Source organism: Pongo pygmaeus, chromosome 19 (assembly GCF_028885625.2).
Source record: "Pongo pygmaeus isolate AG05252 chromosome 19, NHGRI_mPonPyg2-v2.0_pri, whole genome shotgun sequence".
Taxonomy (NCBI): Eukaryota; Metazoa; Chordata; class Mammalia; order Primates; family Hominidae; genus Pongo; species Pongo pygmaeus.
Window position 1 is genome coordinate 74,820,426 of NC_072392.2, and position 21,900 is coordinate 74,842,325.

A 21,900-nucleotide genomic window follows, 5' to 3' on the forward strand; every position below is an offset into this window, starting at 1 on the left:
TTCTCCTGCTCAGTGGTCTCTGGTCCACAAGGTGTTCTCCTGCATCTCTGTTTCCTTCAAAGCTTTATCAAAGCTGGCAATTTTCCCCATGTCTGGTTTGTCCGTCATTTTCTTTTCTCTTTTTTTGAGACAGGGTCTTACACTGTCACCCAGGTTGGAGTACAGTGGTGCAACCTCAGCTCACTGCAACCTCAGCCTTCCAAGCTCAAGTGATCCTCTCACCTCAGCCTCCCAAGTAGTTGTGATTACAGGGGCCTGCCACCATGCCCGACTAATTTTTTTTTTTATATTTTAGTAGAGACAGGGTTTCACCATGTTGACCAGGCTGGTTTCGAACTCCTGACCTCAAGTGATCTGCCCACCTCAGCCTCCCAAAGTGCTGGGATTACAGGCATGAGCCACCATGCCTGGCCTCCCCCAGATATTTTCTTGTGTTTTCAGATGGAGTCTCGCTCTGTTGTTGCCCAGACTGGAGCGCAGTGGCATGATCTCCGCTCACTGCAACCTCTGCCTCCTGGGTTCAGGTGATCCTCCTGCCTCAGCCTCCCAAGTAGCTGGGATTACAGGCGCCCACCACCACGCCCAGCTAATTTTTGTATTTTTAGTGGAGACGGGGTTTCACCATGTTGGCCAGGCTGGTCTCGAACTCCTGACCTCAAGTGATCCACCCGCTTCGGCCTCCCAAAGTGCTAGGATTACAGGCATGAGCCACTGCACCCGGCCTCCCCCAAATATTTTCTATCTGTGGTTAGTTGAGTCCAAGGATGCAGAGCCTGAGGATACGGAGGGCGACTATACTTGTTCCTAAACCCTGTTCCAGGTCTGCTCTGGGGACTTCACCCTAAGACAGTGGGTGACTCTCTCCCATCCTATCTTTCACAGCCAGGCCACTGAGTCAGTCTCTGGGGTGAAAGGATCAGGGAAGCATGAGCTCAAATCCCAGCTCCACACTAGCCATGATCTGCTGGTGAGAGCATCACTTAACCTACTCTGGCCTGAGTTTCTCCATCTGACAGACACTTATCACATCACCTACCACCCTCCAGGAGCTGCTGCTATGATTAAACGGCGTATTTAATACGAGTCCTTGGCATATCCTTCAATATTAGCATCCACCCTTTCTCCACAACTTCGCCTTGCCAAGTGCACACGCACATGCCTGCACACACACACTCCCTAGAGAGACAGGCGGAGGCTGGGCCAGGAGCGCATAGATCCTTTATTTCCTGCACCACACACACACAGGCTGACAAGCAATAGGAGATCGAGAGGTGCTGTGTGAAGGGGGGCCGGCACCTGCAGGAGGCCTGAGTCCCAGCCCCCAGCTACTGAGGAACAAAGGTGTGGGAAAGGGCGGAACATGGAAGAGGAAGCCAGGGGCAGGGAGCGGGGATCAAGAGGGAGGGGAGAGGGGCTGGGCCATGGGTGGGAGCCTGGACACCCCCAGGCCACTGGCAGAAGAGGGAAGGAGGGAGGGAGAGGAGACACACCCCTGGGCAGAGGGGCCCTCACCCACCCACGCATAGAGACACTTGTGGTTACAAACAGTAAGTAGGGACTGAGAAGAAAGGATGAAGAACAGGGAAGACGGCCAGGTCCCTCAAGTCAACAAGAACCGGGGTGGCCACCGTTAGCATGGGCGTCAAGGGGTGAGGGGCACATTGTTGGGAGGGCGCTCACAACTCCCTGCCGGTGGAAGCTGGGCCCTGTTCCCCGCTCAGGGCTGGGTCTGGTAGCCAGTGGGCCTCTCCCGGGCTTCTCCTGCCCCCTGGGCTGCTGTGTGACCCAGGCCTGGCAGCCACAGCTTTTGCACCAGCTGCAGAGCGAGGGCCGGGGTTCCTACCGCCTGTCCCTGAAGAGGTTGGAGGCTTGGGTCCCCAAGCTCCAGCCCAGGTTCATGAACACAGAGGGTGGGCTGGTGACAGACACAGGGTCCCATTTCAGAGGATGGGAAGGAGGGTCTGCGGGTGTGGGGCTTGGCCAGGCAGCGGAAGGAGGGGCCTCAAGCTGTCTGTGGGGCCTCTGCAGGCTGCTGGGGAACAGCAAAGCCTGGAAGAGAAGCAGGTGGATGTGAACTGGGGCATTGATGACCACAGGCCTGGCTTGGGCAGTGGGCAGGGGTCTGATCAACTGTATCGGAAGGACACGGAAAGTCGCCATTGATAATTATGCAGGTTGCCCCCTGCATGCGCCATAAAGGTCATGGTTCAGTTTATAACCTGCACAAGCTTACAAGACAGGCCTGCTGAAGCCAGTGCTATTCCACCTGGCAGTGACCAAAGGGCCATGAGAATGGGGACAGGCTGGGGCAGGTACCAGGACAGCACTAGACGAGAGGGATGGGCCAGTGAAGGTGCTACAGCACAGGGGTAGAGAGGACGGGCTCAGATCTACCCCCGGCTGTGTGGCCCCGAACAAGTGTCCTTAGCTCTCTAAGCCTCACCCTCCTCACCTAATCAATGGGGACACATCACCTGCCACAGGGAGTGAGGCTGATGGGAGCTGATGCACATGCAATGGCTGCTGTGCATGAGTGTCACGAGGTCATCTTTCACGTCCTGCAGCTCCTTAAAGAGGCAGGGCTCACAAGGCCTGCACTCGGCAGGTGCAGCTCCCAGACTTTGGGGTTTCTGGCTGGGGAGAGGAGACCCTGTTCCACCCCCCAACCCTGCAGGAGGCCCTAGCCCACCTTCCGACTCACCCAGGGGACTGTTCCAACTGTGGCCCTTGCTGGTGGAGGCCTTTGTCCCCATAGCCTGGGCAGCCCCAGAAGGCCTCTCTTCCTCCCAGGCCATGGGAGGGTGGCTGGCCCTGTCCTCCAGCTGGGTCAGCCCCTGGGCTGCTCCACAATCCCATGCCCCCGCCCCGTGTTTGTTTTGACTGCTGCTGCCACTGCTGCAGGGTTGGAGAGCCTGGGGGATAGAGGAGGCAGGGGAAACAAGCGGGCAGAGATGGGAAGCTGAGGCGCAGTGTGGGGGCACAGTCCCAGCCCTGACCCCCAGCCCAGCCCCCAGGAGAAAAGTGGAGATCTGGAATCCTAAGCAAATGCCACATAAATGAGCACTGACAGTACGGTTCCCACTGAAGGGGATCGGAGGGTCTATGCAAATGATATGCAAAATCCATGCAAATCAGCACGCCGGGTAGGGCCAGGCTGGGGCAGGTGAGCACTCAGGGAGCTTATCCACCCTCTCTTTTCATAGGCACGATGATCTGCAGCTTGTCTGGCTGGCGGCAGGGAGGCCCCCGAGGGGGCACTCACCTTTCTGGAGCATCTTCCGCCTCAGCTGCCGCCTATAATGGGCATTTTGCCAGTTGGCCAGCTGCTGGAGGACATACTTCATGTCCAGGTGTGAAGGGCCCAAGCCGCTGGCCTCCAGGGCTGATGTCACCACACTCATCCGTGTTGCCTCATCCAGCTCCGGTTCCACCTCCTCCCAGCCCTCGGTCTCCTCTGACACCAGCTCTGCCTCTTCCATCACCCCTTCCTCAGCTGGCACCTTCTCGGCAGCCCCCAGCTCCTCCTCGGGCACCAACTCCTCTGCAGGCGTGAAATCTTCCCCCCACATAATATCCGCTGCCAGCATCAACCCTTCCTCAGCCTCAAACCCCTGCACCTGCTCTCGATCCTCACTGTAGCGAAAATCATACCTGGGCGGGAGATAGCGACATCTTTTGAGGGGCTGGAAAGTCCAACACCCTAGGCCCACCCCCACCCATTTCTACACAGACCCTGATGGTTCCTCCTGGTTCTGTCCCAGCCAGGGGAGAGGGGAGCTGGGTACCAACTCCAAGGCTTCAAACACCCAGCCCATCCCCCTGGTGGGAGGGAGGAAGAATGGTCACCAACACTGCATAGGCCCCACCTTCCTTTATGTCCCAGACCCTGCACAGAAGACACCAACAGGGCTAACACCCACTTCTGCCTCCCTCCTGCATGATTTAACCTTCATAGCCCACCCCACAGCTCCTTGCCATAGAAACAAATCCATTCTAGACAGGCTCAGACAGTCAAATGACTTGCCCAAGGACACACAGTCAGGAAAGGGACCATGCTGGGCCTTAGTCCCAGGTGTTCCCAGCTCCTAAGCCAGTGCCTGTCACCTCTCGGCCCCTGGTCAGGTGAAGAGAAAGCTTCAGTCCCCACTCAGAGCTGCCTGGAATCAGACAGCCACCCAGGGGGCAAGATTTGAAGGAAAAGGGGGGCAGCTCCTTCCCAGAACAGTTCTCAGCTCGGCCAGCCGAGATAGCAGGGCCTTCTCCGGAGTTGCAGGGTGGCAGAACCAGAGGCAGGTGGCTGTCTGGCTGCTGAAAGCTGAGGGCAGGTGGTGGGGGAGCCCCTGGCAGGCTTACCTTAGGCTGGACGTGTCCCCTCTGGGCATCTCATAATTCCTTCAAAGAGAAAAGGACCTTCATTATGAGACAATGGAAGCCGAAACTGCAGTCCCTGGGGCTTGGTCAAGCTGAAGAACCTTAGGTAGTGGCCGTGAGCAGTGGCTCACGCCTGTAATTCCAGCACTTTGGGAGGCCGAGGTGGGCAGATCACCTGAGGTCAGGAGTTCAAGATCAGCCTAGCCAACATGGTGAAACCCCGTCTCTACTAAAAATACAAAAATTAGCTGGGCTTGGCCAGGTGCAGTGGCTCACGCCTGTAATCCCAACACTTTAAGAGGCCCAGGCGGGTGGATCACAAGGTCAGGAGTTCGAGATTAGCCTGGCCAACATCTCTACTGGCCCATCTCTACTAAAAATACAAAAATTAGCCGGGCATGGTGACAGCCACCTGTAGTCCCAGTTACTCAGGAGGCTGAGGCAGGAGAATCACTTGAACCCAGGAGGCGGAGGTTGCAGTAAGCCAAGATCACGCCAACCTGGACAACAAGACAAGACTCCATCTCAAAAAAAAAAAAAAAAAAAAAAAATTAGCCAGGCTCGTGCCTATAGTCCCAACTACTTGGAAGGCTGAGGCAGGAGACTCGCTTGAACCCAGGAGATGGAGGTTGCAGTGAGCCAAGATCTCGCCACTGCACTCCAGTCCAGGTGACAGAGTGAGACTCGTCTCAAAAAAAAAAAACAAAAAAAAAACTCAGGCTGGGCACGGTGGCTCACGCCTGTAATCCCAGCACTTTGGGAGGCTGAGGCGGGCAGATCACCTGAGGTCAGGAGCTTGAGACCAGCCTGGCCAACATGGTGAAACCATGTCTCTACTAAAAATACAAAAAGTAGCCAGGCGTGATGGCACACACCTGTAATCCCAGCTACTCGGGAGGCTGAAGCGGGAGAATTGCTTGAACCTGGGAGGCAGAGGTTGCAGTGAGCCAAGATCATGCCATTGCACTCCAGCTTGGGTGACAGAGCAAGACTCCGTCTCAAAAAAAGAAAGTACCTCAGGGGGAAGTGATGGGTCCATATTCATAGAGAAGCAATGAGTGGAGGGGCTGATGCAGTGAACGAGGCGGGTATAGGGAAGCATGGAAGGTCAGAGTGTGAGGGCAAACTCCCTCCCCACTACAGGAAAGGCCATGGCCTACGGGGCAGGGGAGGACCCCACCCACGCACCTTTCCATAAAATACACAGGGTCTGAGATCATCCTCCTTAGAGACATTCTGAGCTCCTCAGCCAGCATCTCCTGGAAACCAGGAAGAGTCTCCTATGGTGGAGAGAACAGATGTTACCAAAGGACCCCCACAGAAATCCCACCCATAGGCTCAGGCACAGAAGGGAACTAGGATCTCAATCAGCCACCAAGGCTGAGACACAGGTACAGATGTAGAAAAGTGGGCAGCTAGGGGAGGGTCCTCACCAGAGGCACGCTGTACGGGTAATGGGTGGCAGACCCAGTGGACGCTGGGGGTTGCTGGTGGAGGGTCTTCACCTCCTCCTGCGCCTCAATCAGCATGCCCCCACAATCCATGTACCTCTCCCGCAGGTTCTGCAGCTGGGAACCCACCCACAGGCTCTGCTGGGACCCAGGCACACCCAGTCCAGCACTCCTGCCTATCTGCTCTCAGGCTGAGGCCAGAGGCCCAGGTTCTGGACTCCAAGTGTTATATGGGGGACCCAAGGCAGGTCCCTGCACTCCACCACTCAGACCTTGATGGAACTGTCACCTGCTGGGTTGTGCCAGGCATGGAGGGGATGGAAAGGGACAAGACTCAGTTCCTGCTAGTCCTCTCCAGAGTCAGGTAGCTTCCAAGGGCCTGGGGTCCCCACTCTGGGCCTGCAGCTCTCCAGGGTGGGGGCAGGAGCCGGCAGGGAGACTCACCTCTTCCTGGAGCTGCATCTGGATTTCCTTCTCTGAAGCCAGCTGCTTCTGCAACTTTTCAGTCTCAGCCCCATACTGGAAGGACCCAAAACCAGTGAACCCCCATCTGAGGCCTACCCACTCGGGGCACCCCCTGCTTCCAGAAAGTCTTCCCAGGCACATCACTGAGTCTTTGGCAGCCCATGAAATGAGAAGTCACACGGAAGGAGGGCAAAGAAGGCAGGGGAGTCACACAGCCTGCTTCCTAGAAGACTCCAGGACCCTCTCTGGACCTTGGTCTCCTCCTTAAGACAACAAGGGGTCAAGATAAGGGGCTCTCTGAGGTCTCCTCTAACTCTGACTCTGACACAGAAAGGGACCTTGGGCCTGGTGGAGCCGAGTGGAGGCAGGGAGAAGGAAGCTAGCGTCCCATGGGGCCACGACAAGAGGGTTCCACACACACCCAACTCACCATCCGGCAGCGCTGCTGTAGCTTCAGCACCTGGGCCTGCAGCCAAGCGACCTCCTGCTGCTGCCGTTCATAGTTTTCCAGCCTAAACACCAGCACCTCCGACAGCTCAGCCATCTGCTGGCTGGCCTCCACTGGGGAGGGCAGAGGACAGGTCAGCCCTGGCTCCCCTGGCCTTCGGGGACCAGCTCTGGCCCTCCCAGATGCCTCTGTCTCCCCAACCCTTGGCTACTGCGCTGTGCCAGCGGGTCCCGCAGGATTTTGCATTCATCACTCAGGTCTTCCATTCAAGAAATGTTCATTGACTGATACTGAGCAGGGCACTGGGGTGAGTGGTCAATAAGACCCAGCCGCCACACTGAGGTAAAGTTGGTGGGGAGACAGACAACAATCACGCATCATTCAGGCCATGATGGGCAAATGTCAAGGGTGTACGGGGCAGGGGCATCACAGCTACGGCACCCAACCCGACCTGCGAGGCATAGGAAGGATTCCTGGGAAAAGGAACCACTAAGCTAAGACCACAGGGCGAGTGAAGCTCAGCCAGGCAAAGAAGGAAAAACATGGGTCCAAGCTGACTGGAAAGGCCCAGAGGCCATCATAAGACACTGGGAGGGGGAGGGCCCAGAACAGTGCACAGGGGCCAGACCACAACGGTGGGCAACGGGGTGGGGTTTATCCTTTGGCCAATGGAAAGCTATTTGGGAGTTTAAGGCATGGTAATGACGTGGTCAGACTTGGGTTTGTTGGTTTATTTATTTATTTATTTGAGACCGAATCTCTTGTCGCCCAGGCAGGAGTGCAATGGTGCAATCTTGGCTCACTGTAACTGCCTCCCGAGTTCAAGTGATTTTCCTGCCTCAGCCTCCCGAGTAGCTGGGATTACAGGCATGCGCCACCACGCCCGGTTAATTTTTGTATTTTTAGTAGAGATGGGGTTTCACCATGTTGGCCAGGCTGGTCTCAAACTCCTGACCTCAAGAGATCCATCTGCCTCCACCTCCCAAAGTGCTGGGATTACAGGGGTGAGCCACCACACCTGGCTAATTATTTTTTAAGAAATGAGGTCTTGGGCCAGTCACAGTGGCTCACGCCTGTAATCTCAGCACTTTGGGAGGCTGAGGGGAATGGATCGCTTGAGGTCAGGAATTCAACACCAGCCTGGCCAACATGGTGAAACCCCATCTCTACTAAAAATACAAAAATTAGCCATGCGTGGTGGCACACGCCTGTAATCCCAGCTACTCGGGAGGCTGAGGCAGGAGAATTGCTTAAACCCAGGAAGTGGAGGTTGCAGTGAGCAAAGACCGCACCACTGCACTCCAGCCTGGGTTACAGAGCGAGCCTCCATCTCAAAAAAAGAAAAGGAAATAAGGTCTTGGCCGGGCGCAGTGGCTCACATCTGTAATCCTAGCACTGTGGGAGGCCAAGACGGGCAGATCACTTGAGGTCAGGAATTCAAGACCAACCTGGCCAACATGGTGAAATCCCATCTCTACTAAAAATACAAAAATTAGCTGGGCACAGTAGCACGCGCCTGTAATCCCAGCTACTCAGGAGGCTGAGGCAGGAGAATCGCTTGAACCTGGGAGGCGGAGGTTGCAGTGAGCCGAGATCACGCCATTGCTCTGGCCTGGGAGACAGTGAGACTCTGTCTCAAAAAAAAAAAAAAATATTTTGCCAGGCGTGCGTGGATGGCACACACCAGTAGTCCCAGCTACTCAGAAGCCTGAGGCAGGAGAATCACTTGAACCCAGGAGGCAGGTGTTGCAGTGAGCCAAGATTGCACCACTGTACTCCATCTCAAAAAAAAAAAGAAAAGAAAAGAAAGAAAGAAATGAAGTCTTGCCAGGTTCCCAGGCTGGGGCTGGAGTACAGTGGCTATTCATAGGCATGATCCTATTACTGATCAGCATGGGAGTTTTGACCTGCTCTGTTTCTGACCTGAGCCAGTTCACCCCTCCTCAGGCAACCCAGTGGTACTCCACTCCCTGGACCATACTGACCCCATCGGCATAGTGTACTACAGCCCAGAATTCCCAGGCTCAAGCAATCCTCCCACCTCAGCCTCCTGAGTAGCTGGGACCACAGGTGGGAGCCCCTGCACCTGGCCAGGTTTGGTTTTAGAAAACTCATTGAGGCTGTGTGCAGAAGTTCCTGGTAGGGCACGAGCAGAGGCAGTGCGACCATTTAAGAGGTATCCTGGGCTAGAGGCAGCCAGAGTGGGGAGGCGGAAAAAGACTTAAGCCATTCCTAGGAGGTAAAAGCAACAGAGCTTGGGGACTAGTTCCTACTCCAGTAGCCTGGGGACCAGTGGGGCCATTCAGGGAGTTGCAGAACCCAACAGGAAGGAAGGTCAGGTCTGGGGTAAAGGGAACAGCAGGAGTTCAGCTGTTGCCACTTTGCGTCTGCATCTCACCAGCTACACTTGAACTCCTCAGGCACAAACACTGTTCCTCACTCATCTTCATAAACACACAGTGCCTAGGATGATTCCAGGCATAGCCACTGCCCCGTGCATGACTCTGAACTGTCCCAGCCCTGCATGCCTGGTCTCTGGGAGCTCATGGATCCCTCTTGCCTGCTCTAAATAAGAGGAGACAGGTTTGGAGAAGACCCACCACTTTTTTTTTCTTTTTTTTGAGATGGAGTATTGCTCTATCACCCAGGCTGGGGTGCAGTGGCGCGATCTAGGCTCACTGCAACCTCTGCCTCCCAGGTTCAAGCAATTCTCTCACCTCAGCCTCCCAAGGAGCTGGGACTACAGGCTTGTGCCACCACATCTGGCTAATTTTTGTATTTTTAGTAGAGACAGGGTTTCTCCATGTTGGCCAGGCTGGTCTCAAACTCCTGACTTCAGGTGATCCACCCGCCTCAGCCTCCGAAAGTGTTGGGATTACAGGCATGAGCCACCACGCCTGGCCTGAGACCCACAATTTCTGTATAGCTCTTTATAGTTTGCACAAAGTACTTCCTCAGCTGTTGACACTCAATCTTCATAAACCCTGGAGAGATCAGTGGGGCTGAGAAAATTAATCCCCATTCTAAAGACAAAGGTTCAGAGAGGTCAAGGAATGTGTCCAAGTTCACACAGCTAGGAGTACCAGATCTGGGACTTAAACTTGGATCTCCATACTCCGCATCTTGAGTTCTTTTCTCTGCTCCTTGGGACAACACCCACCCCGAGTGACAACATTACGTAAAAAACTGCTCCACACACTCCAGAATGAGCACCTGTTCCTCATCCTCAAGGGTGTCGAGTTGAGAGGCCTGGAGGGAGGCAAAGAGGAAGGGACAGGGAAGTCAACACCCCCTGCTAGGGGGGACACCCTCCTCCCCCATTCTCACCTCTTCTCTCAGCTGATGATTCTCCTCCTCCAGCAGCCTCAGCTTCTCCTGCAAGGCTTCCAGCTGTGGGCAGTGGTGCTGGTGCAGCAATGCCTCCTGCGAAATCCTAGGGGAAAGAGGAATGGAAGTCAGGGTGCAGGGAGTGGGCCTCCCCACCAGGGCTAAGGGCAGTGTTCTCAATTAGTTCCAGCAACCCTGCCAGCAAGCACATCACCTGTGTCCCTCTTAACAAATGAGGAAATTGAGGCTCAGAGAAAGGACTCGCAGGTGCAAAGGCAGGAACTCACAGCTTAGGGGCATCACAGGGATGAGCATGCTGCTGGTCTTCCTCTGCTTCCTCTTCTTCCTCCTCCTCTTCTTCATCCTCATCCTCCTCATCAGAATCTGAGTAGAGCTGGAGGAGGTCATCCCGCAAGTTCACCTGGTGTCTGAGGTGTAAAATCTGGCAGGAAGAGAGAGGAGCCATGGTTTGGGAGTGGGCAGGGACGGGAGAGGGTCCTGGCATGAGGTGGGCGTAGATTGGTCCCCATCCTCTCCTCCCCACCCAGTTACCTCCTCCTTGGCGGAGCCCAGCAGGGCTTCCAGCTTGCTGTTCTCCTCCATCAAAACACTGTTCTGTTTCACCAGGGACTGGCCGATGCAAGCTGCAGTGTTCAGGTCCCTCTTTCTCTGCAGAAGGACCATCACCCATAGGTAATGCTCTCCCAGACAGGTGGGAGAAGCTGGGGGGGACACAGGGGTCAGAGGGAGGCTAGGCCCCTAAGAGAATCTTCCCCATCCCCTAGTTCTCTAGGGTACCAGACCAGAGTCTGCCATTAATCCACTGTGGAACCTGGCTCAGTTTCCCCTCATGGAAAAAGAAGATCAGACCAGATTGGCTCTGAGAGCTCTTCCAGCCTGAACATCCCACAACGACCTATCTTCCATAAGAAGGACCCTTACCGGCAGGGTGCGGTGGCTCATGCCTGTAATCCCAGCACTTTCGGAGGCCGAGGCGGGCGGATCACAAGGTCAGGAGATCGAGACTATCCTGGCTAACACTGTGAAACCCCGTCTCTACTAAAAGTACAAAAAATTAGCTGGGCGTGGTGGCGCGCACCTGTAGTCCCAGCTACTCTCGGGAGGCTGAGGCAGGAGAATGGCGTGAACCCAGGAGGCAGAGCTTACAGTGAGCTAAGATCACGCCACTGCACTCCAGCCTGGGCAACAGAGCGAGACTCCATCCCAAAAAAAAAAAAAAAAAAGAAGGACCCTTACCTGGGCCCCCAGAGAGACTGCCAATCAGGAAATAAACAAGACCCCCACCCCTACAGGACAAAACTAGAATAAGGGCCTGCCTGGATCAGGAAGGCAGTACACACCTCCTCCAGCAAATATAACATCACTTTGACGTCTTCCTGGGTGATCTTTTTGACTGGCGGAGGTAGGTTAGGACACAGTGCTGCAGGAGGCGGCAGGTGGGGAGAAAAGGCCCAGCCAGGTCAGGAAAAAGGAGCAGATGCTACCAGCAACCAGCTGTTTCCCATCCTATCGTCAGTTCTCCAACAAGGGTCATCGGGAGAGAAGACTGGGCTCCCCTCCTGCCCCCCACATCCTCCCCTTACCCCTTGGCACTCAACACTCCCTTCCCTGCTCCCAGGGCCAAGTGGACGGGGTTTTTGGGGTTTTTTTGTTTCTTTTTTTGGTTTCTTTTTGAGACAAAGTCTCACTCTTGTCCCCCAGGCTGGAGTGCAATGGCGAGATCTCGGCTCACTGCAACGTCTGCCTCCCGGATTCAAGCAATTCTCCTGCCTCAACCTCCCGAGTAGCTGGGGTTATACACGCCCGCCACCACGCCCAGCTTATTTTTGTATTTTTAGTAGAGACGGGTTTCACCATGTTGGCCAGGCTGGTCTCGAACTCCTGACCTCGTGATCCGCCCGCCTCGGCCTGCCAAAGTGCTGGCTGGGATTACAGGCGTGAGCCACCCCGCCCGGCCTTTTTTTTTTTTTTTTTTTTTTAACCCCTGGAGGAGCCTGAGGTAAGGGGGTCACAGTCCTCCAGGCTCAGAAACTGGGCTCTCCGGACACCTGGGTCCCTGGCGCCTAGAATGGAGACAGCCAGGGGAAGAACAGCCTCAGTCAGACTGGCTCATCACCCCCTACCCAGAAGGCAGTGCAATGGAGTCTCCTGGGTCATACAGACGCAGCCACTCACCCTGCACCTGTTGCGTGTGCAGAGGACAGGAGGAAGACTTCACCAGATTAGGAGACACTCGAGCCTCTAGGCCCAATCCAGAGATCTCCCCCGACCCGCAGGAGGATACGAGAGAGAAGGGGCAAGAGAAGAACGCGACCTTGCCCCCATACCCGCAACCAAAAAGTGGGCAAAACTTCCCCCTCCGCCCGCCCACCCACCCCTCCATCGCACGCAAGCCCGGTCGGCCAGCGCAGGCTCAGAGCGCGCGGGACAGCGCCCTCCCGCAGCCCCCCGCCCCTCTCCTGGCACTGCGGTAGACCCAGGAGAGGGGCGCTGAGGGGGTGCAGATCTGCCGCAGCAAGAGGCGCGTGGAGGTGGGTGGGCGAGCGCGCAGGCCCCAGGACCTGACTCACGGGCACAAACCAGGGTACAAGAGCGGAGGAGATGGAGAAGGGGCGACCAGACAGACGCCGCAGTGACATCGCGGGGGTGGTGGACGGGTGACACTGAGTGCCGGGGGGGCGGGGCGCCTGGACCCGATGGGGCCACTTCCTCCCCGGAGTTGCCCCAGTCCCCACCCAGTCCAGGAACCCGGGGGCCCGGTTTACCTTCCTCCAGCTCCCGAATAAAGGCGGCGCGCTCAGGGCCGGACATCCCGGGTCGCTGGCCAATGTAGGCGGCTGGCGTCTTCCAGATGCCCGCTGCCTTTCCAGTCCCCAGGCCAGTGGCCCGGGAACCAAACGGCCCTTGGAATACGAAGCGGGTCCACGGCGCGTCCGAATTGTCGGGCATAGACCGGACATCCCCTTGGATGGCCGAGAATGCGGACGGGCGCCGGGCTCCTGCCTTGGCTCCAGCCTCGGAGGCCGGGCAAGCTCCGGTGCGGACTTCCGAGAGGAACTGGAATCCAGAGGCGGCTCGGGATCCTGCTCTCTGTCCAGTGCCCCGTGCCTGCGGCTGGGCAGAGGGCTCCGGAGCGGGACTGGCTGAGGGCGAAGGTGCACAGGTGGGTGCTGCTGGGTCCCCGGGTCCGAACCCGGGTCCGGGTCCGGGTCCGGGTCCCGGCCGGCTCCCCGCGCAGCCCTGGCCCGATCCCTTCGGACGCATCTCGAGTCCGCTGTCCGATGCTGTGGCGGGACCTTTATAACCTGAGCCAGCCGCCGGGCCGGACCACGCGTAGGGGTGGGGGCTGCCGAGAAGCAACTAGTGGCAAGCGGGACTCAGAGCCGCGCGGGAGGGGAGCTAGTGGTGACGGAACAGAGCACAGTAAGGAAAGGAGGGCAAGAAGGGCGAGTGCAGGTTCCGGATGGCTCCGAGTTGGGATGGGAGCGAAAGATTTCTTCTCCCCTCTCCATCTCCGGAGAATGGTTCTGCCCAAAGCCGCGGCTGCCCAAGTACTCGCGGGTCCCAGGCTGGGGGCAGCCCCTCCCCAGCTGCCGCGCCGGGGTTTCGGGTGCCTTCCCTGGTGTAGAAGCTGCCAACCCAACGTTGTGCCTACGGTCTGGGGTGGCCAATGCATTAGGGCAGCGCTGCGTCTTTCCCGGTTGACTGGGAGAGACATTCCAAACTCCAGTGCGCTTCCAACATGCTGCAACCCTGCCTGGCGCTGCAACCCTGACCCTCGCGCTCACACCCCAGTGCTCGCGCCACTCGACATCTTCCATTTGATTGGATTAACTGTTCTTCACCTCCAACCCTAATTCGCTTTGCCCTCCTCTTGCCTCGCTGGCGAACCCCTGTTCTCCTTGGGAGACGCCACTTAAAAGTCTCCCTGTGGCCGGGCTCAGTGGTTCACGCCTGTAATCCCAGCACTTTGGGAGGCCGGGGCAGGCGAATCACCTGAGGTCAGGAGTTCCAGACAAGCCTGGCCACCTGGTGAAACCCTGTCTCTACTAAAAATACAAAAATTATCCGGGCATGGTGGTGTGTGCCTGTAGTCCCAGCTACTCAAGAGGCTGAGGCAGGAGAATTGCTTGAACCTGGAAGGTAGAGGTTGCGGTGAACTGAGATTGTGCCAGTGCACTCCAGCTGGAGCTACAGAGCGAGACTCCCCCTCAAAATAAATAAATAAATAAAAATACTTTTTTTTTAAAGTATCCTACTGGAAATGTTGGGTAGACAATTAGATGTATAAATCTGCTAGGGGAGAGACCGGGCTGGAGATTTAAATGTAGGAATCATTGTTCTTTGATGACAATTTAAAGCTATGAGACTGGGTGAGATCCCCGAGAGACTGAGAGAAGACAGATAAGAGCGCCCAGGACTAACCCCCCCTAGGATTCAGAGAGCAGAAAGAGGAGGAGGAGGCATCAAAAGGAAGACTAGGATGAGTGGGGCAGTGAAGTAGAGGAAAACCAGGAAAGTTGGGTCCTAGAAAGTGAAGAAAATGTTTCACGTAGAGAGTGGCCACCTGTGTTGGGTGGTGCTGTTGGGCCAGGCAAAGACTGAGGACAGAGACTCAGCTTGGCAAACTGGGGTCATGGCCTCGGCAAGAGCGGTCTTGCGGGGCCAGGCACAGTGGCTCACACCTGTAATCCCAGCACTTTGGGAGGCCAAGGCGGGTGGATCACCTGAGGTCAGGAGTTCGAGACCAACCTGGCCAACATAGTGAAACCCCATCTCTACTAAAATACAAAAATTAGCTCGGTGTGGTGGAACAAGCCTGTAAGCCCAGCTACTCGGAAGGCTGAGGCAGGAGAATTGCTTGAACCCAGGAGGCAGAAGTTTCGGTGAGCCGAGATTGCACCACTGCACTCCAGCCCAGACAACAGAGCAAGACTGTCTCAAAAAAAAAAAGAAAAAAAAAAAAAAGAGTGGTCTTGGTAGTGGGGGTGAGAGAGACCAAAGAGGAGTGAGGAAATAACAAGAGGTAACAAAATGAAAACAGAAAGAAGACTAGGCGCTGTGGCTCACACCTATAATCCCATCACTTTGGGAGGCTTAGGAGGGTGAATTGCTTGAGCTCAGGAATTTGAGGCCAACCTGGATAACATGGCAAAACCCTTTCGCTACAAAAAAATACAAAAATTGGCTGGGCGCAGTGACTTACACCTGTAATCCCAGCACTTTGGGAAGCCTAGGCGGGTGGATTGCCTGAGGTCAGGAGTTCGATACCAACCTGGCCAACATAGTGAAACCCCATCTCTACTAAAAATACAAAAAATTAGTTGAGCATGGTGGCGGGTGCCTGTAATCCCAGGTACTCGGGAGGCTGAGGCAGGAGAATCTCTCGAACCCAGGAGGTGGAGGTTGCAGTGAGCCGAGATTGCGCTATTGCACTCCAGCCTGGGCAACAAGAGCTAAACTCCGTCTCAAAAAAAAAAAAGCTGGGCATGGTGGTGCATACCTGTACTACTTCAGGGGCTGAGGTGGGAGGATCACCTGAGCACAGGTGGAGGCTGCACTCCAGCCTGGGTGACAGAGCAAGACCCTGTCGGAAGGAAGGAAGGAAGGAGGGAGGGAGGGAGGGAGGGAGGGAGGGAGGGAAGGAAGGAAGGAAGGAAGGAAGGAAGGAAGGAAGGAAGGAAGGAAGGAAGGAAGGAAGGAGACAGTATAGAAAACTATATTGAAGAAATCTGCAACAAAGGAGAGCTGGAAAAGGGCACAGGAGCTGAAGGAGGACATGAGTGCTGGGGAGTGTGTTTTGAAGATGGGAGAGAGGACAATATGTTTACATGCTGATGGAAATGTTCCCTCAGGGAGGAGAAAACAGGTGCAGAAAAGAGAGCATATCTCCCAGAATAATTCTGGAAATGGAGGAACTTTCATAACATAACCCGTTCTCCTCCTTGTTCAAAGTCTGGATGTTTTATTTTCTTTCTTTCTTTCTTTCTTTTTTTTGTTTTTTTGAGACGAAGTTTCGCTCTTGTTGCCCCAGGCTGGAGTGCAATGGCACGATCTCGGCTCACCGCATCCTTTACCTCCCGTGTTCAAGCAATTCTCCTGCCTCAGCCTCCCCAATAACATGCGTCACCACGCCCAGCTAATTTTGTCTTTTTAGTAGAAACGGGGTTTCTCCATGTTGGTCAGGCTGGTCTCGAACTCCCGACCTCATGTGATCCACCTCCCCCTTGGTCTCCCAAAGTGCTGGGATTACAGGCGTGAGCCACCGTGCCTGGCCCAAAGTCTGCATGTTTTCTATGGTTTCTTTGTCAGCAGAAAGCTTGAAGGAGACACACAACCCCAGGGTTTGCTATGACAGTGAGGTTGAAGAACATGAGGAGGTGGCTGTTCAGGCATCGGCACAGCCCAGGCTTCCATGAGGCTGCAGCTCCATAGGCTCTGCCGAGTGGTCCTCCCACAGCCCAGCTTCCTGGACTGTCTCTCTGTGCCTTGGACATCTCTGCAGCCCCAACCACCAAGCACAGAACAGGGCATACAGAAGAAGCCTATTACACTCCTGCTGAATTAAATTGTTTCTGGCCCATGAGGAAGAAGCCCTGGGAACCCCCTGGAGAGTTTGACAGGGAAGAAGGCAGAGGCAGTGGGATGGAGAAGACAGAGATGAAGTTAGGAGACCCTGAAAGCTCCCCCAGCTGACCACACCCTCTGGGTCAGTGCACTGGCAGCCAGCAACTCTGGCTACGGCCACCAGAGGGCAATGTCAGCCTGTATACCTCCCCACGTGGCTTCCTCACCTACAGGCTCAGTCGCCCCACAGCAGGTGGAGTAGGAACAGTGACTCCATTTTACAAATGGAGAAACCAGGGCTCGGGGCCCGTCATTCTGGAAGTAAGCATTTTGGCTTGGCTGACAGATATCTGCCTTTCCATGGCCTAGGGCTGTCCAGGAGACCTGGGGTGGTCTCTGATCCAGGCCTCTTGAGTGGTTTTCCTCTGTCCACCGCCCCCTCCCTCTCCTGCTTCTGGTCTAGGGGGAGAAATCAGACACAGCAAAGACCCTCGGCCTCCTGCCCTCCCTCCCAGTGTGCACCCATGGATCCAAAAGAGGATGGGAGGCTGCAGGGGGAGAAATCAAACACAGCAAAGACCCTCGGCCTCCTGCCCTCCCTTCCCAGTGTGCACCCATGGATCCGAAAGAGGATGGGAGGATGCAGAAGACTTGCCAGGCTGCAAAGCCAGACCACCAACCACCTAATTGTGCACACCCCCCTGAACCTGGGGCACATTCACTCCAGTGCCCAGCCTTGGGCAGCACACAGGTGGCTCAGGCCCCTCCTCCTGCCCCCTCCCCTGGGCTGACCCTGGAAAAAAACACCTGGAACAGGGTAGGTCATAGAAAGAGCCCCTAAGGGTCGGTGCCAGGGACTTGGGGGTGGCCAGGTACCGGGGTTACTTTCTGCAGGGGAGCAGGGTGGAGGGGCACCCTGAACTAGGGACAAGGGAGACCTCCTCACCCCCACCGCAGTCCTGCTGTCTCCTGCAGGCCTTCTGGGGGCCCTCCCCCATCTCTGATCCAGGCCTTCCCATCCAGAACTAGGCAGTGGCCGCCATAGCCCTCACCCCCACCCCAACGCCCAGGTACAGTCCCTCCTTACATCAGCGGAGAATGGAGGGCTTGAGGGCCTAGGCCCTCAGGGGTTCCCCTTTAACTTTTCTTTTTGTTTTTTTGAGAGGGAGTCTCACTCTGTCACCCAGGCTGGAGTTGAGTGGCATGATCTCAGCTCACTGCAGCCTCCGCCTCCTGGGTTCAAGCGATTCTCCTGCCTCAGCCTCCCGAGTAGCTGGGACTACAGGCACATGCCACCATACCCATCTAATTTTTGTATTTTTAGTAGAGACGGGGTTTCACCATGTTGGCCAGGATGGTCTCAATCTCTTGACCTCATGATCCGCCCGCCTTGGCCTCTCAAAGTGCTGGGATTACAGGCGTGAGCCACCACGCCCAGCCAGTTTTTTGTATTTTTAGTAAAGACAGGGTTTCACCATTTTGCCCAGGTTGGTCTCGAACTCCGGACCTCAAGTGATCCACCTAGCCTCGGCCTCCCAAAGTGCTGGGATTATAGGCGTGAGCCACCACGCCTGGCTCCCTTTAACTTTTCTCCTCTTCTTAAAGACTGCAGCCCAACTCCTGGGCCACTGAGCCCCTCTGGCCTGGAGCAAGGAGGTAACGAGGTGCTGGGGGCAGCTGGGGGCCTGAGCCCTCTGCTTGCTGTCTTCCACGGCCCTGCTGCTGGCCAGGACCGAAAGGGAGAAAGGCAAGGAGAGAAAGGACAGAAAGCAAGTGCCGGGGCGAGGGCAAGGGGCTGAGGTGGCTGGGACCTCAGGTGGAGAGTACTGACCCCCACTCCGAAGTTCTTCCCCACCCGGGGGCTCCTATCCTGGAGGAAGGCCCCGCCTCCCACACAGGCTCACTCCTGCTCTTGGTTCTGATGTCTGACTCCTCCTCCGAGAAGCCCTCCCTGGTGGGGCTCACCTGTGTTAGGTCCCCTGTGCCAGATCGGGCCTCTCTGTGTCCTCCCCTCCCCTGGCATTCTCTCCCAACTCTGCCCGCTCACAGGGTAAGATGATGTCATTGACAAGATGATCTATTTAGTAACAATGAGAGCAGTATCTGTTTTGCTCACTTTTGTATTCTCAGGACTCTAATGAAGCGTCCAATAAATATTTGTTGAATGAACACATCAGTGGATTCTCTGGGTATGGACGGCGGGAGTGGTAATCGCCCTAGGGAAGTGACTTCTGGTAAGGGTGAGATCCTAGGACTCTGGACTCCAAAACCAGGGCTCCACATCCCCTGGCACAGGTGAGCCCCACCAGGAACCCTCCGGGGCACCTGTGGGAGAGGGTGGAGACGGGCCAAGACGTAAGTCACAGATCCCCAGGGAGTGACCCTCAGCACAGCCAGGTGCCCACTTCTTCCCTAGAGCCCTCAGCCCAGCCCCGCTCCTTTCCCCAGGGACCAGAGCAGGAGGCCTGGGCTGGCCTGATAGGGAGTTGGGTCCAGCAGGTCGGCAGTACCCTGACCTGGGAGGCTCCGCGGGAAGCAGCTGGGAGTGGGGGGACCACAGCACCCTCTGTGAGGAGGGCAGGACCATCAGCTGCGTCCAGCCTCCTGGACAGGCAATACCAGGTGGTGGCGAGCCTAGAAGGATGTTCTCTGGCCCTTTGGCCTCCCTGAGCTACCTCCAGGCTCAGGGATAACACCAAGGAGCCCTTCGCCCCCTGACCTCTGTCCCCAGAGTCAACAATTCCCTCTCATCCCTGTGTCCATGTCCAGGCTCTGAGCCCTTCCAGGGACAATTTTTGGGGTTGGGGATAGAGACAGAGGGATAAATACACATTCACTGAGACCTGACTAGGTGCCATACGGATTTTGGATATATTTCATTTTATCATCACAGGAAGGAAAAAAAATTACTGTGTTATAGATGAAAAACAGAAGCCCAGAGAGGTTAAGCAACTTATCCAAGGCCACACAGCCAGGAAGTATCAGGGAGGGAAGATCACAAAGGCTTGTCTTACCAACAGCCCATGTGCTGTCCACAGCCTCCTAGTTCAGAGAAGAAGCTGGGCAACCCTCCCTCTCCCATACCCAGGGGCTGCCTATGCTCACTGGATTTGCTTCCACATAATAGCACTTACGAGCCAACTGTTAGGTCTTATAATTTAGATGCCCACAGTGGGCATCTGTCCCCATGGCCTCTGGAGGAATCCTGCCAGAGGATGGAGATAAAGGAGGGACAAATACCATGTGCCTTTGCAGACGCTATGTCCGCTCTTCCTTCTTCAAGCCTCAGCTCAGACGCCACCCAGTCTTGGGAGCCTTTCCTGATCTAACCTGGCTGGATCTGGGTCCCTGCCTCCCGGATCCAATGTGCTTCCCTCTAACCCAGCCTTCCACACACTGGGGCAAAAGCAAGAAGGGCTTCTGTGCCCAGCTTTTAGTATCTGAGGCTGCCTTGGCCCATGATTGATGGGCTCAGAGGGAAACACTTGTACTCTGACATAAATCCGAAATAACAGAATCATCCTGACTGGTTCCAGTCTTCAAAATAAGAAAGACTGAGTTTTCATCATAAACCTGGAGTCCTGGCTGGGCGCGGTGGCTCACACCTGTAATCCAGCACTTTGGGAGGCCAAGGCAGGCAGATTGCTTAAGCCCAGGAGTTTGAGACTGGCCCAGCCAACATGGTGAAACCCTGTCTCTACAAAAAATACATAAATTAGATGGGCATGATTGTGCACGCCTGTAGTCCCAGCTACTTGCGGGGGCTGAGGCAGGAGGATAGCTTGAGCCCAGGAGGTCAAGGCTGCAGTGAGCCGTGTTCCCGCCACTGCACTCCAGCCTGGATGACAGAGCAAGACCTTGTCACAAATAAATAAACAAAGAAACAAACAAATAAATCTGAACTCCCTAACAAAAAATAAGCCTATTCCTAAAGCTAAGTCGTGACCTTTGTGATAAGGTAGTGAAATCGTTGTGGTTCCTGTGGCAGAACGGATAACGTCAGGCTTTCCTTCACATCCTTGCCGTGTTTTGTATCTGCCCCGCCAGGCCTTCTGAAAAGGAACTCCCTTTACTCCTCATAAGTAAACGTTCCTCTCCTCTATGTGTCTGTCTCTTTCTTTGACCTGGGCTATAAACACTGATTTCTCACCTGTGGGCCCCACTCAAGGCAGGGGTTGGCAGTCTTCATCTGTGCGTTCCAGAGCCTGGTGCAGGCTAGCAAGCTTGAGCGCTCAATAAATACTAGACAGATAACTTAGCAAACTAGGAGAGCAGGCAACACCCTGACCCCAGGCGCTTCCTCGAGGCCCAGCTCTCCCCAAACCCTCCTCCAGGAAGCCCAGAGCATCCTTTGCCTTCTCCAACCACATCACGCCCATTGGGCTACAGGAGAGCCTTGGGCTGCCTTGCAGGTGGCTATTTACACTCTCCCGTGTGTAGAGGTCTCAGGTTGACCAAAAGCTACAGCATCAAGAACAGAGACAGCTCCTCACATGCTTGTGGTCACCCCAACTGGGCACCTCATACCTAGCAGGGGCTCCAGCAACGTGTGCTGATTCCTTAGTCTGGAGGGCAGGCTGTCATGGTGTAGGTGGGGCAAAGTGGCACCAGGGATGCCTTCAGGGCCTGGCTGGGCCCATCACTGCTACAAGTGGTCTCCAAAGTGGAAGATGTTCACTGCTGCCCTGACCTCTCAACCTCTCAGCTCTCACTCAACGGTAGACATCACAGAGAGTCTTTGCAGAGGTTTTTTTTTTTTCTTTTTTTTTAGACGGAGTCTCACTCTATCGCCCAGGCTGGGGTGCAATGGCATGATCTTGGCTCACCACAACCTCCGCCTCCTGGGTTCAAGTGATTCTCCTGCCTCAGCCTCCCGAGTAGCTGGGATTACAGGCACACACCACCATGCCCAGCTAATTTTTTGTATTTTTAGTAGAGATGGGGTTTCTTTCTTTTTTTTTTTTTTTTTTTTTGAGATGGAGTCTCGCTCTGTCACCCAGGCTGGAGTGCAGTGGCGTGATCTCGGCTCACTGCAAGCTCTGCCTCCTGGGTTCACACCATTCTCTTGCCTCAGCCTCCTGAGTAGCTGGGACTACAGGTGCCTGCCACCACACCTGGCTAATATTTTTGTATTTTTTAGTAGAGATAGGATTTCACCGTGTTAGCCAGAATGGTCTTGATCTCCTGACCTCATGATCCGCCCGCCTCGGCCTCCCAAAGTGCTGGGATTACAGGCGTGAGCCACCGCGC

At 55.5% G+C, this 21,900-nt stretch overlaps 1 protein-coding gene across 1 annotated transcript; it reads right to left on the reverse strand.

The window, feature by feature from the left end:
- Window positions 1-1,201: 1,201 nt before the first annotated feature.
- On the reverse strand, window positions 1,202-13,369 carry HAP1 (huntingtin associated protein 1). The gene is given in 13 exon segments (XM_063656637.1): window positions 1,202-3,651; window positions 4,354-4,392; window positions 5,560-5,651; window positions 5,805-5,960; window positions 6,267-6,341; window positions 6,718-6,848; window positions 9,909-9,984; window positions 10,063-10,168; window positions 10,350-10,504; window positions 10,615-10,743; window positions 10,746-10,784; window positions 11,424-11,503; window positions 12,849-13,369. Coding segments are annotated over 13 exon segments (2,031 nt in total). The 5' UTR covers window positions 13,348-13,369; the 3' UTR covers window positions 1,202-3,197.
- Window positions 13,370-21,900: the final 8,531 nt, after the last annotated feature.